Genomic DNA, 13,310 nt, shown 5'->3' on the forward strand with positions numbered 1-13,310 from the left:
CTAACAAATATTTGAGGTTCAGGTAACGCTGTATTGGCTGTATATACATTTATTTTTACTTCCAGCCAGTCACAGTATATACGTTTGCATTTTATTATGATCTGAAGAGTGCATGTTCCAACAATAACAGTTACAGAATAGCTTTCTGTGGCATAAAGTCTTAATTTTCAAGTAGTGGTAATCAAGCTTACGTTGAAGAAATTAAAATCTTATACTCTTAAGGGTTGAATCGCTGATAACTGTGGTCAACAACTGTTTTGCATCTGATGTATTATCTCGAATGTATTTTCAATTGTAGGGACAAAATGAACCATTGGAAACGTGATGCCACGTAAGGATTTCGTGATAGTTAACTTTTTTTTCTTTTTATCACCTAATTTTGCTGTTATCTGTTCCTATGGTCCAAGTATGACCAAAAGGTCTTAAAGAGCGCTCTCTGTTTTCGCTTTCCAGCAATAGCATAATATTATGTATCCCAATGTCTCTTCAACAAATAAATCTGCGTCTCATGGTGAAAGTTTCCTGTTTTTGTTGGCACCTTGAAATCAAGCCTATTAGGGTTAGCTGACGGAAGTGAATCAGGAGCTCCACCAGAGGAGTAATCCGTCCTTGCACGTAAAACTCTTTGCCTACCACAGTACTCCAGACAGAAGTAAATAATTTAGAATGCGACACGAAATTATCAAAATATCTAGTCGAAAAACTGTGTTCTCGATAGCTGCAATGAAACCCTTTAACTCACGGAACAAAATTTGTACGGGTTACAACTCGGAAAAATGGTTTTTCTTCATACTTTGAAAATCAAAACGGCATGCGTACATGCATAGATGTGTACCGTTTGATGTAAGATTTGTGTGTTCAATATAGCCCTTAATGCTGGTGACTGTTTACTGTTGCCCCTGGAAGTAGCTTAAAAGGCTGTTATTGCATAATGGCTTAAGCTTACAGCGGTACCGTTGGCTCATTCACTGGATAAGAAGGAAACATGAATTCATGGTCCTCTGAGCCATAAGATACAGATGAATGGTTGATCTGCTGTCATTTAAAAGTTGCTGATTACTTATAGGCTTATTGCCTGGCTTAGCTAAATACTATTGTTTCCTGTGTTTGTGGAACAACCGAGGCAACAAATACTTCCACAATGTCCAAAACGTCCTGTGTGAGATACTTATATTGAAGGAAGGAAAACGTTACTAACTAATCATGAGTTGTGACAAAGTCGAACTGCTTCCTCTACGTGTAACGTTAGACTAAAGGAACATCTACATCTACGTGATTACTCTGCTATTCACAATTAAGTGCCTGGCAGAGGGCTCAATGAACCACATTCAAGCTGTCTACCGTTCCACTCTCGAACGGCGCGGGGGGGAAAACGAGCAATTAAATTTTTTTCTTATTTTATAGTGACGATCATTTCTCCCTATGTAGGTGGGTGCCAACAGAATGTTTTCGCAATCGGAGGAGGAAATTGGTGACTGAAATTTCATGAGAGGATCCCGTCGCAACGAAAAACGCCTTTGGGTTAATAACCGCCCCTCTAATTCACGTATCATGTCTGTAGCACTGTCTCCCCTGTTTCGCGATAATACAGAATGAGCTACCCTTCTTTGTGCTTTCTCGATGTCATCCGTCAGTCCCACCTGATGCGGATCCCACACCGCACAGCAATACTCCAGAATAGGGCCGACAGGCGTGGTGTAAGCAGTCTCTTTGGTAGATCTGTTGCTCCTTCTAAGTGTTCTGCTAATGAATCACAGTCTTGGGTTTGCTCTACCCACAATATTATCTGTGTGATCGTTCCAGTTTAGGTTATTTGTAATTGTAATCCCTAAGTATTTAGTTGAATTTACAGCCCTCAGATTTATGTGACTTACCGCGTAATCGAAATTTAGCGGATTTCTTTTAGTAATCATATCAATAACTTCGCAGAATGAGATTTTCACTCTGCAGCGGAGTGTGCGCTGATATGAAACTTCCTGGCAGATTAAAACTGTGTGCCGGACCGAGACTCGAACTCGGGACCTTTGCCTTTCGCGGGCAAGTGCTTTACCAACTGAGCTACCCAAGCACAGTCACGGTTTATGAGCTCGTCATAGCAAGGCTTGGGAAGCAGCGATTGGGTTAATCAAGAGTAAATCGAGCAAACGTATAGTTGTGACGACCACGGCGGACAGAGCCATCACACCGACGTCATCTCAGACGCCATCGCAATCTGTTCCACCGCGCGACCGTGGCGCGGGTTGCGGACAGCGGAGGGAGCGCGCCGGGGGCGGAGGGTATTCAAATCGGCCGCCGCCGCGACCGAACCCAATTGCCTCTGAGCAGCCATGCGTACGGATCTCCGTGCCGGCACGTTCACAGGAGCTCAGTCCATCAGTTCGCCTGATCATGGCGACATGTATGATCGCCGAAATATTGTGCCCGTTGGACACTGTAGACCGGCATTACACCCGTGGATATTTTGATTCGCTTTCTACATTTTTGCTGTTCACGCAGTCAGACTTCATCATAATTTATCACTCACCTAGATAAATGTTAAGTTATGTATTCCCAATATACAGTTGTAACAGAAGAAGCCGATTTAAATAATGTAATGCTAGCATGCATTAAGTATCTACCACAACAAACATAATTATACCATAAGCCGAACCAAAAAAAAGATCCATTACCTACATCGATTACTGTTCTCTTAAAAACGAATGATATAAGGACCTATCACATCACATGAATCTGCACAATAAATTCACACATCAATGTGTAATTTCATTTTGGTTTGAATGCTTACAACTGTATATATAATCATGTGCAGAATGTGTATGCATGTAGCATGTAATAAGAAGTGTATCATGTGTAGATGCACAAACAAAACGTAGAAGGTGAATTGGTGGATAGCTCTAAAATTAAAAGATAAAATACAGCTCCGACATCTACATTCCGCAAGCTAAGCAATATATTCGTTGATTCTTCTAGGAACGCACATTCTCAGAACTTTAACAGCAGACAATAGCGTGATGCAGAACGCCTCCTTTGCAGCGTGTGCCACTGGAGATGGCTGACCATTTCCGTGACAATTTCGTGCTTGTGCTTGCTGGATGAACCTGTAACGAAACGTAGTGCTCTTTTTCGCATCTTCTCTATTTCCTCCATCAACCTTGTCTGGTATGGATCTGAGACATATGAACAGTAATCGAGTATTGATCGAAGGAGTATTTTGTAAGGTACTTCCTTTGTTGATGGACTGCATTCCCTGAGGATTCTTCGGATGCATCTCAGTCATCTGGCTTACTCGTGATCACATAAGATATAAAGCTATTAGTGGATAGCCACATCTAATGAGAAGGAAATGCTAGTTTCCTTTTGACAAGCAGCAATATCAATACATCGTTATATCTCATATCTTATAGCGGGTGGTAAGTGGTGCCCTTGTACAATACTCACATGAAGGCCATGAGTGTTGAATCCGGGTCCGTGGTAACGCCTGCATTGCGTGAACGCCAGGAGGCCCTGGTAGTCCAGGTTGGAAGAAAGCCAGAGGAACTGATGCTGCAACACAACAAATGTTCCACTGCAACAAGTGCTGATATCTTGCATCCTACTCATGAGATCTTATTACAGCGTGGGCAATAAGATCTATCACTAGTTATGTTGAAGAGACAGATGAAAAAGTCTTGAATCTCTATGTTTCAGAAGATCATGGAATGTGCCCATAAGATTATAAGCATTTATTAACGACTTGTGAAATTGGCTTTCTTAATTTGAACGATGGCCTAACTGTGTTACTTTGTCTGTACTAAATCTAAATTATCTAGCGACTTTTCAGGAAAGCGTTTGGTCTGCAGCGCTGGTGCATTTGGATCGTAATCAATCGTGAAGGCTGGCCGGGGTGGCCGAGCGGTGCTAGGCGCTACAGTCTGGAGCCACGCGACCGCTGCGGTTGCAGGTTCGAATCCTGCCTCGGGCATGGATGTGTGTGATGTCCTTAGGTTAGTTAGGTTTAAGTAGTTCTAAGTTCTAGGGTACTGATAACCTCAGATGTTAAGTCCCATAATGCTCAGAGCCATTTGAACCAATCGTGAAGGAAAATGGAAGTGTCCTTATAGAGATTCCCTAGATATTTCCTGATGACGTCATAAATGCCTAAAGGCCATAATATACATCTTTGAGTGGATCCGCTACTGTCTAAAGGATTATACTTTGCAATGACTGCAGTCTTTACATCTGTATCTTAATGTCTACTCATATCGCTCACACAAGAAAATTTCCCTGTACGTGGAGTACAATGCAGTATAAGGCGTATACCGTCAGCGCTATCCTGGAGAAATGTTAATGTCCTATCTCCTTGAAGGCCTAAATGAATTGCGAGGCCAGTTTTCTCCAAGTTACGGATGCCAACAGACATGTGACTGACGGAAATCTTAGTTTTGACGTGAACTTGACAACAACAAAGTCCAGACTCAATAGCGAATGGTGGGTACGAGTACTCGTAGACGTGCTTGGAGTTCTTTAGTTACAAAATTAGGTGTACCCCTCCTGTTCACTACTGCCGTGTTGTCAGTATATAGGGTAATCTTTCTAACACTCTCCACCCCTCCAGTTTTGACGTATTGTCGTATGATGTCATACGGGGCTTAGGGCTTAGTGTAGAGAACTGCAGAACTTCAGCATCGCAAATTCTGGTCATCATAACATTCTAGCTGGACTCACAGAGGGATACCTCCCCATCAGAAAAGGGACGCTTTTGCTGACAGAGCATGTCGTGACATGGCTTGGAAAGTTTGTAAATCAAGCGATCAAACGTGAAAAGTTGTCTCCATGTATCGACAAAATCTTCTTCTTGTTCCTACCGCTATTCGTATATGAATATGCTTCATTCAAACACAGGAATCAATGTATCGCACTACGATGTAGGTAGCAGCAGAACTGCTCAGGAGTTGGAATCGCTCATGAATTTATTAAAACAATTAGCACCGGATTACGTTTTGAAAATTAAACGCTTGTGAAATACGAGAGGTGGCTCAATGGTGACATGCAGTCCGACATATTACTTCTTTCAAAGCACACAGGGTGTCTACTTTCTTCAGTTTTTACTGCTTTTATTCCAATAACAAAAAACTATTTGAATTAATCGAGAAGTTGAGTCGTCCTACAACAAAAGAACGGAGAGGAAATTAATATCACGTTGTAACTGTACTGTGCACTACGCTAGTTTGAAAAATTCGGAAATGATAATGCTGTTATGTAATGTGTGTGACGTTTGTTAATGCCAATGGGTATTAATGCAGACGACCCAAACGTGCAACGTATTTCAATTTTCTGTTCAGTTTTCGATTAGAACCAATAACCTGTAATAAGAGTGATTCAAATGTCATGTCCGATAGTATAAATTTTGCTTTAGTGGCGATAGCGAAGACGGCAAAGAGAGAAAAGTCCCACCATCGCCACACCGCAGAAAAGATTATTCACGTGCAGTGCGTAGTAACACAAGGCCGGTTACCCTGATTGATCCATATTTTTAACGATGTACTTACTACTGCACACTACACGCATCATCTTGTTTAAACGGTACCACTGAGGAAACGGCGGACATCCACACTTCGGACGAAACGTCAATCAAGTCGCGTATAGGGTTATTACAAGTGTTCGATTGGTGGAGAGGGTTCGCTGGAATGGCTGCACAGTTCGACAGACCTGTTGCCACTGTACTTTTTTCCTTCAGCGGCCCTCAAGGCTAGAGTGCACACCAACAAACGAAGAACATTGATTGATCTACAGGAGAGTATCACCAGAGCCTGGTCAGAAATACCAACAGTGACTTTACAATCAGTGTTCAATAGTGTCCATGCCACTTATATAAGTGGATACACCGATACGCATGTATTTATCCCGTGCTTGTTATCATCACTGCCATGTCAACACGTATGTAAACTAATCATTTACGTCGTTAATACAGACAGATCTGGTTTAAGAATACCCTGGATTTTGTCCTAGCGCTACACACGGATGTCAATAATTTGCTTTCAATATTGGTCAAAAAGTTGGCTTAAGGCTTTGGAAAGATAAGCGCCAAGGGAACTTCTTATTACAATGAAATGAACACCCTTAACTGCTTACAGGCGTTGACAGATGAAAATGTGTGCCCCGACCGGGACTCGAACCCAGGATCTCTTGCTTACATGGCAGACGCTCTATCCATCTTTTTTATTTTTTTTATCCTCAAAGCCAAAATCAAATTTCTTTTTCCTTTCAGAACAAATTATGAGGAATAAATAAGGAAAAGTTTTTTTTTTTAATTAAAGTCGTGCGACTTGTAGTTAAAGACCAGTTCTTACAGGAGCTCCTGAAGTGTCTCCGCGTACAGCATGCCAGCTCGGCCAAACGTATCTTCTCATGGCGTAGGCGTGGGTTCTGGGTAGCAGATCTATTCAGTTCGGTTCGGTTTATACAGTTTTCAGCTTCTCAGGGCTTGGACGTTCCAGCTACTAGGTGGGTCATCGAAAGTGCTCCGTAAGAAATTGGAAAAAATATTGCTTATAGCTTGGGTTTCGTATCAGGACGCAGTGTCGTTCGTTGAGATAAGTCCAATATCCTAGCGTAGACCTGTCGCCAGAAGTAAAAAGATAGCGGATCGTGTGGCCACAGATCCAATTCACAGAGTGACTTTTGGCGGAGGGGTAGAAAGTCTTATCGGGGTACAAAAGCATGTGGACGTCGATCTGAGCCGGTGTCTGGCGAGTAAGAAGCGCCAAAATTCGCCGCGCAAGTGTCCAGACGTCGAAAGCTGTGCCACAGTGGAACCGGTGGACATCCGTGTCATCCACTCCACAGTGGGTGCAGAGGGATGAATCGGCGACATGGATGCGGTGCAGACGATCTCGGTTAACTTGTTTGCCTTTCACGGTGATGTACCACGCTGATTGAACGTCTGATTCAAGAAAACGCGCATGGATCGCCTTCCATATGTGTCGCCACAAGTACTGTGGATACTTACGTTCGATGGGGTTGGACGGGCGGCACTGTTGTAACAATCCGGAGACTGTTTTCGTGAGGTACGAACGTGTAAGTGGTAAGGATCGGTAGATATAACTGAACTCCAGCAAAAATCGTTGGATGTAATAAAAGGGGGTTGGAATGGTCGATACCAGTACTGGGGCGGACAAGGAGGCCAGTGCAAAGTTGTGAAGCAGGAGGCTAGTAAGGCTCTGCGGGTAACGATGCCAAAGTTTTAGTTGGGAGCTGACGTATAGTGCCTTGACACGAGTCGGCACGTGGATGAGTCCCACCCCGCCACGATCTCGTGGCAGTGCAAGGGATTCATATTGCACCTTGAATAACATCCCCGAGCTGACGGAGCCGAAAGCCATCAACAGTCGTCGCGCCAGGAGATTTGGGACTGGTAGTACTTGAGCCACGTGTGGTATACGGGAAGCATGATACATGTTCACGTATTGCGCGCGTTGGATAACGTCGAGAGCTCGTAGCCGGTGACCTGCGAGATTTGCTCTGATTGTCTGTAGCAAGCGTCTACCATTGATAATCGCTGAGCGGCGCAGGTCTGCTGTGAAATCAAGTCCAAGACACCGTATGGTGGCGGCGACAGTAAGGGGGCAGCGCATCTCTCCGGCAAGCCCTCACCAATGAGCAGGACCTTGGATTTTGACACGTTGAGGCAGCTCCCCGACGCTTCGTCGTAAGTCGCCACCCATGTCAGTGCTGCTCGTACGTCATCCTCACTGCGCAGATATAGTACTATGTCGTCTGCATAGGCTGTACAACAAAAACGGTGGCCGTGCACAGTCATACCTTCCAAACGTTGGCGCATGCCCTGGAGCAGGGGTTCCAAAGGCGAAAGCATACAAAATCGTGGAAAGAGGGCAGCCTTGCCGCACAGATGACCAGAGGCGGTGTTAGGCGACCATTGTACATGATTTTAGAGGTTGCACTACTCAACAGGCGCATAACCACTGTGACAATACCGCCAGGAAAACCCATATGCTGAAGAACTGTCCATAAATAGAAGTGGTCAACACGGTCGAAAGCCTGGCTAAAGTCCAGTGAAGCCAAGACGGCAGGGAGACGCTGATAATGCGCTAATGCTATCATGTCTCTGTAATGGCAAAGGGCCGTAGGGATGTTGTTGTCGCCTCCTAGGGAAGTCTGGTCGCAGGATGTGACATAACGTGTGACCTTCTTGAGTCGCGATGCCAGTAGCCGTGTGAATATTTTCATGTCGCTGTTGAGCAAAGTAATTGGTCGATAGTCCTGGACCCTCGATAACCCGCGCGGATTATGTACGGGGATAACAATGCCTTCTAGAAAGGTGCTCGGGACCACTGTCATCGGTGACATCAGCTCTTGTGCGATTGCCATCCACGTGGAAGCCAACAAATAGTGAAAACTTTTATAAAATTCGATGGGTATACCGTCAGGTCCAGGAGATCTGTTATCGGAACCCGCCTTGATAGCATCTACCACTTCATCTGTGGTTACCTCTTCTTGGAGGTCTTACACTGCATCCTCCGGAAGAGTAGTCGTAGTAAGCTGAGCGACTTCTGTGATCAGTGCTGCAGAATGCGGTACGGCTGCGTATAGCCCGGCAAAATGAGCGTGGAGAGTCCGACCGATGCTTTGTTGGGTGTCGTGCCGGCGCCCTTCCACATCAGTGAGGACTTGGATCAGAGCTCGTCGTCGTCGTCATTCCTGAAGGAGGTGGTACATCGACGGACGTTCTTGACGGATTCGATTAGAAGCTCGAGAACGGACTACAGTGCCTTCCAAGTGACGCCGCATGATCAAGATCTGCGCCTTCGTGCGATGGACCATCGACTGCCGGGCTAGCGAGAAAGGCATCGTCGTACAGTCACGTAGTATGGTGTAGTAGAAGTGCAGGGTATTAGTTTGCCACGCCTTTCCTTCCCGTAACTCATCAGAGTCTTCCGGAGGGTCGGCTTTGCACAGGAGAGCCACCATGATAAGATGGAGTCATAGGCTTCTCGACGATGGTGGCAGCGTGCCCACGCTTCTTCGACCATAGGCGACAGTCTGAGGATGTCAGGTGAGCGACATTGAGTTTCCATAGACCACGACAATGCCACACTTGCTGTCGGGCGAGAGTGACGTCACAGAGGTACGCATCATGGTCTGAAAAGGCCAAGGGCCAGACTTCCGCATGACGTGTGCCATCAGCAAGGGAGCGGGTAACGTAGATGCGAGCTATGCGGCTTGACGAGTGAGAGGTGTAGAATGTATAGCCCGGTTGAATTCCGTGGAGCTTCTTCCATGTGTCAACAAGTCGTGGACGGTCGATGACCACTGAGAGAGATGCACAAGGGGAATGTCGCGGGAGTGGTCCGCGGGCTCTTGTGTCGAGTTAAAATCCCCACCGAGTACCAAATCGTCCTGCGGACCGGTGAAGAGGGGTGTGACGCTTTCGGCAAAAAAGTTTGCGGTCATGACGGCGGCCAGTGCCGGACGGAACGTAGATATTAATAATACGCACGCCGAACAGTGTGAGGGCCATACCTCGCGCAGTGGGGAGGTAGATGACGTCCTCTGCAGGGAGTCCGTCACGTAGCAGGATGGCGACGCCGCTACCGGTGTCGGATGCGGGGGAAACATGGGCGTTGTATCCGGTGGGAACTAGAAAGTCAGCCACAAACACCTCTTGTAAGAGTGCTATATCCACATCCGCAGAGTAAATAATGTCTCTGAACATGGCCAGTTTATGGGGGGGCACTAATGGTGGCAAGACTCATCGTGGCGATACGATATTTCTGTGTACGGCCATCCTCAGTATTTGCAGAACGTGCGGTAGAAGTAGTCGACAGGTGAAGACCCGCCGGTGGTCCCGCAGTGTTGATAATTACTGGCGGGGCGCCAGCCCCAGTGTCGCCGAGGTGGACTCCTGTGCAGACACGCTGGCAGTCTGTTCCACTTCTTCTTCAACGTCATCGGACCAGGAAGCTGACGACGTGGACATGTGACGGTCACGTACTTCCGGAACGGGTGTTGTGGATTCCGCAACATGAGTGGCAGGGGGACCGCCGTCATCATTCGTTGACAACGGCGAGGATACGTCCCGAACCGGGAGAGGAGGCGTCACAGGAGGGGCGCCTGTTGCTGCTGCATCGCGTGACTGGACGCAATGTGGGAGATCACCGTCAGACAACAGGTCGACATCTGGCGGGGCCGTCTGAGAAAGGGCGTCATCGGAAGGCGTTCGTCGTCGTTTCCTGTGTTTGCGAGGCGACCGCTGTTTTCTGATGTGGCCTTATGAATCGTAATGTGGTCGCCCGTCGTCTGACGCCGAACCCGTCTGGACAAAGGCAGACGTCGGCACGACACCGAGGTCGACGTCCATCGTGCCAACAGGAACATCGGTTTCGGTCTGCAACCCGGACGATCCTGAAGCGAGCACTGGAGGCGACGCCGTGCTTGTGTCCTCGGCGCGTTGTGCTGCGGCGGGTGGCGTTGACGATGCTGCTGGCGCAATCGAGATTGGTACGACGGGGTCCTGTGCAACCTTGGCGTAGGTGATGGGTAAGGACGTGACCGTCGAAGCCTGGGTCTCTTCACGTAACGGCGTCTGTATTAAACGGCAATGTAAGCATTCGGAACGTACATGTCCCTCCTGGCCACATCCTGCGCACGTTCGTGGCTGTCCATCGTACATGACGATGGCCCTCACACCGCCAATCAGCAGGTACGATGGGACATGTTTCGTCATCTCAATTTTTATTTGCCGGACGCCATTTAATACGGGGTAGGTCGTAAATGTTTGCCACTTCTCCGCGACGTGACCCAAGACGGTGCCATATGGTTGGAAAGCGGCAATGACCACATCCTGAGGCACCTCGAACGGGAGCTCAAACACCCGCAATGTCCGGAGACCGAATCCAGCATGGGCGACTGTCACAGCACCCAAATGTCCATCAGACTGTTTAAATTTGAGTCCGGTGGCATGACGGTGAATTATGTCATTGCAAATTTCCTCCGTCGACATCTTGATGTAGACAACACTTCCAGTGATGGAAAAATGTATGCCGATTACGTCCTGGGGGTTCAAACGTAGATCCTTGCGTATGAACTGTTCGACTTCGAAAGCTCTGGGTCGTGGATGTTCGGCCTGAAACGTTACTTTGATCGTTGCACGGCGGTAGGAGTGCGCCATGGCGTACGTTAGTACTGGACTCGATAGACACAAACACCGCGACGCGGAAGTAAACACCGCCGAGAGCGGAGCGTCGGACGGCGCGCGGAGCAGCTCCGCACGCTAACACGGCTGCGAGCCGACTGAACCATCTGAGCCATCGAAGACACAGAGGATAGCGCGACTGCAGAGATTTATCTCCGGCACGCCTCCCGCGAAACCCACATTCTCAACGTATTGTCCCGCACTACATTCGTAGTGCCCCCGCCCATTACACTCATTACTCGCGGCGCGTTGCCGATTCCCGTAAGAGTTCGGGCACGGTTTGTGCATTCGCACAGAAGAAGATGGTCAAGTGGTCGGTGAGCCTTAACTATATATTTACTAAGATGGTATCTGTTCTTTCGGACATGTCCGAAAGAACAGATACCATCTTAGTAAATATAAAGGAAACTTCTCTTATTGGCGACAAGTGTCACAGCTCAGATGTAGCTGTTTTTATTATAAGCAAAGATAGGAATAGTCATTCTTTCTTCTAAGATTTGTACTTTATTTCATCGTATTCCCATGTTTCCATAAATTACGCTACGGTGCGAGCTCGAAATTTCTTCTGTTTTTACTTTCTGATGCCATATGTTTAAACTTCGTTGGAAAAACAGGAACAGTAATTGTGCGTGCTTATTTTACACGCCAGTTTGAAAGTTAACTGTAACTGGTGTCAACTTTTGGTTCCTGATATTTTCTACATGTAACTCGCAAGCACTTGTGGTCAGACCATCTGTGACCACTAATCGATGACTGTGGTGATGACAGTCTTTGCCCACTCGAGATAGTGAGTCTAAACGACGCTCTTTGTAAAGCCGAATGTGTCGCCCAATAGGAAGTCTGCGTTTGTGTGCCAGGGACGGAATGTTCCGTATTTGGATGTGATACAAAGTGTCTCGTCTGGTGCTTTGCTGTGGCTGAAGCGTCATATGTAGACGCAGAGGTTGGGTGGTTGTTTCAGCTTGGATTTATATGTGTAAACTTAACAGTGACATTTGCTTCCTGCATTTTTTGGCTCCGAGCTACAAGTTATAAGGTAACACATTGCAAACTGTAGTTTGGCGTGATACTTTACTGCAGACTAAACACGTCTGTACTATTCCACATGTTTTGTACTGTGAGGTAAGTGGTCTCGATCCATGTGGGTCACAGTTGGTGTATCTTGTGCATCTGGATCGCAGGCGAATTAAATAAATCCCTTTGTCGTTGATCTAAAGATTCTTTACTTTCGTCGGTTTCTTGAACATGTCGTGAGTAACGTCTTTGTTAGGCAGTGGTACAGAATCAGGCAGTGGTACAGAATCCCATGTAGTTCATGTGACTCTATGCTCTCCCATGAACTATGAGCTGTGTCTTGAGTTGAAATTTACACACGGTCTCTTTCAATTTATTTACGCCCTCCTGTCTTCATTAAACTGATGCGACACATTTAATGATTCTATTTACTAAGACTTGCGTTCATGGACTTTATGAATAAACGTTATTAGGGATTATAATCTGGTCATTAGCCTTCAGTACACGTTTTTACTTTCTGAGAGTTGCTTGCACAGTCAGTACTCATTAATTCAGCTCAAAATTGCTAATAATGTTTTCGTGTCAATCTGTCAGGCTACAGAAAGAAAGTTTGTTTTGCTACCTACGAAGCAGCTAACAGTTTCGCACGAGTATTCCGTAGTTCATTCTGTTATTCAGTAGCTTCAGTCTGCGTGAGAAAACATTTTAGCTACAATTGTGATCCAAGTATGCTCATAGCACATGCTTCATCTTTGAGACGGCGTGTTTATAAATTTCGTTGGTCAAGTGGTAATTGCAATGATAGGAAGCCGGATCTTTAGGCGTGTTTAAAATTCATTTAAACGTTCTGGCTACTCATTTCGCAAAGTTATGAGACGCTGTATTGACTAAACTTTAAAAAGAAAATTTTCGTGAGTCAGTATTCAGTTTATAAATGGATATTTCTAAGCAGGACAATTTTTTGTAAACATTGTTACACGTATTCAGAATTTAGCAACAACCAGTGTACTTACATTTTGTCGACCAATCTGCTAGGATCTTTTCGCATGCCATTTCTGATTAACTGCTGTATCCTGTTTATGTAAGCTAAAACGTACTATTTTTC

At 46.1% G+C, this 13,310-nt stretch overlaps 1 protein-coding gene across 1 annotated transcript in view; it reads right to left on the reverse strand.

Annotated features, from left to right (window-relative positions):
• Positions 1-13,310, reverse strand: part of LOC126466705 (inter-alpha-trypsin inhibitor heavy chain H4-like) — a 151,143-nt gene that overhangs the window by 42,071 nt on the left and 95,762 nt on the right. The window contains exon 12 of the mRNA XM_050096403.1: positions 3,439-3,543. Within this exon, the coding sequence (XP_049952360.1) occupies positions 3,439-3,543 (105 nt within the window). The remainder of the gene's footprint in view (positions 1-3,438; positions 3,544-13,310) is intronic.

This window comes from Schistocerca serialis, chromosome 1, assembly GCF_023864345.2.
Source record: "Schistocerca serialis cubense isolate TAMUIC-IGC-003099 chromosome 1, iqSchSeri2.2, whole genome shotgun sequence".
Lineage (NCBI taxonomy): Eukaryota > Metazoa > Arthropoda > Insecta > Orthoptera > Acrididae > Schistocerca > Schistocerca serialis.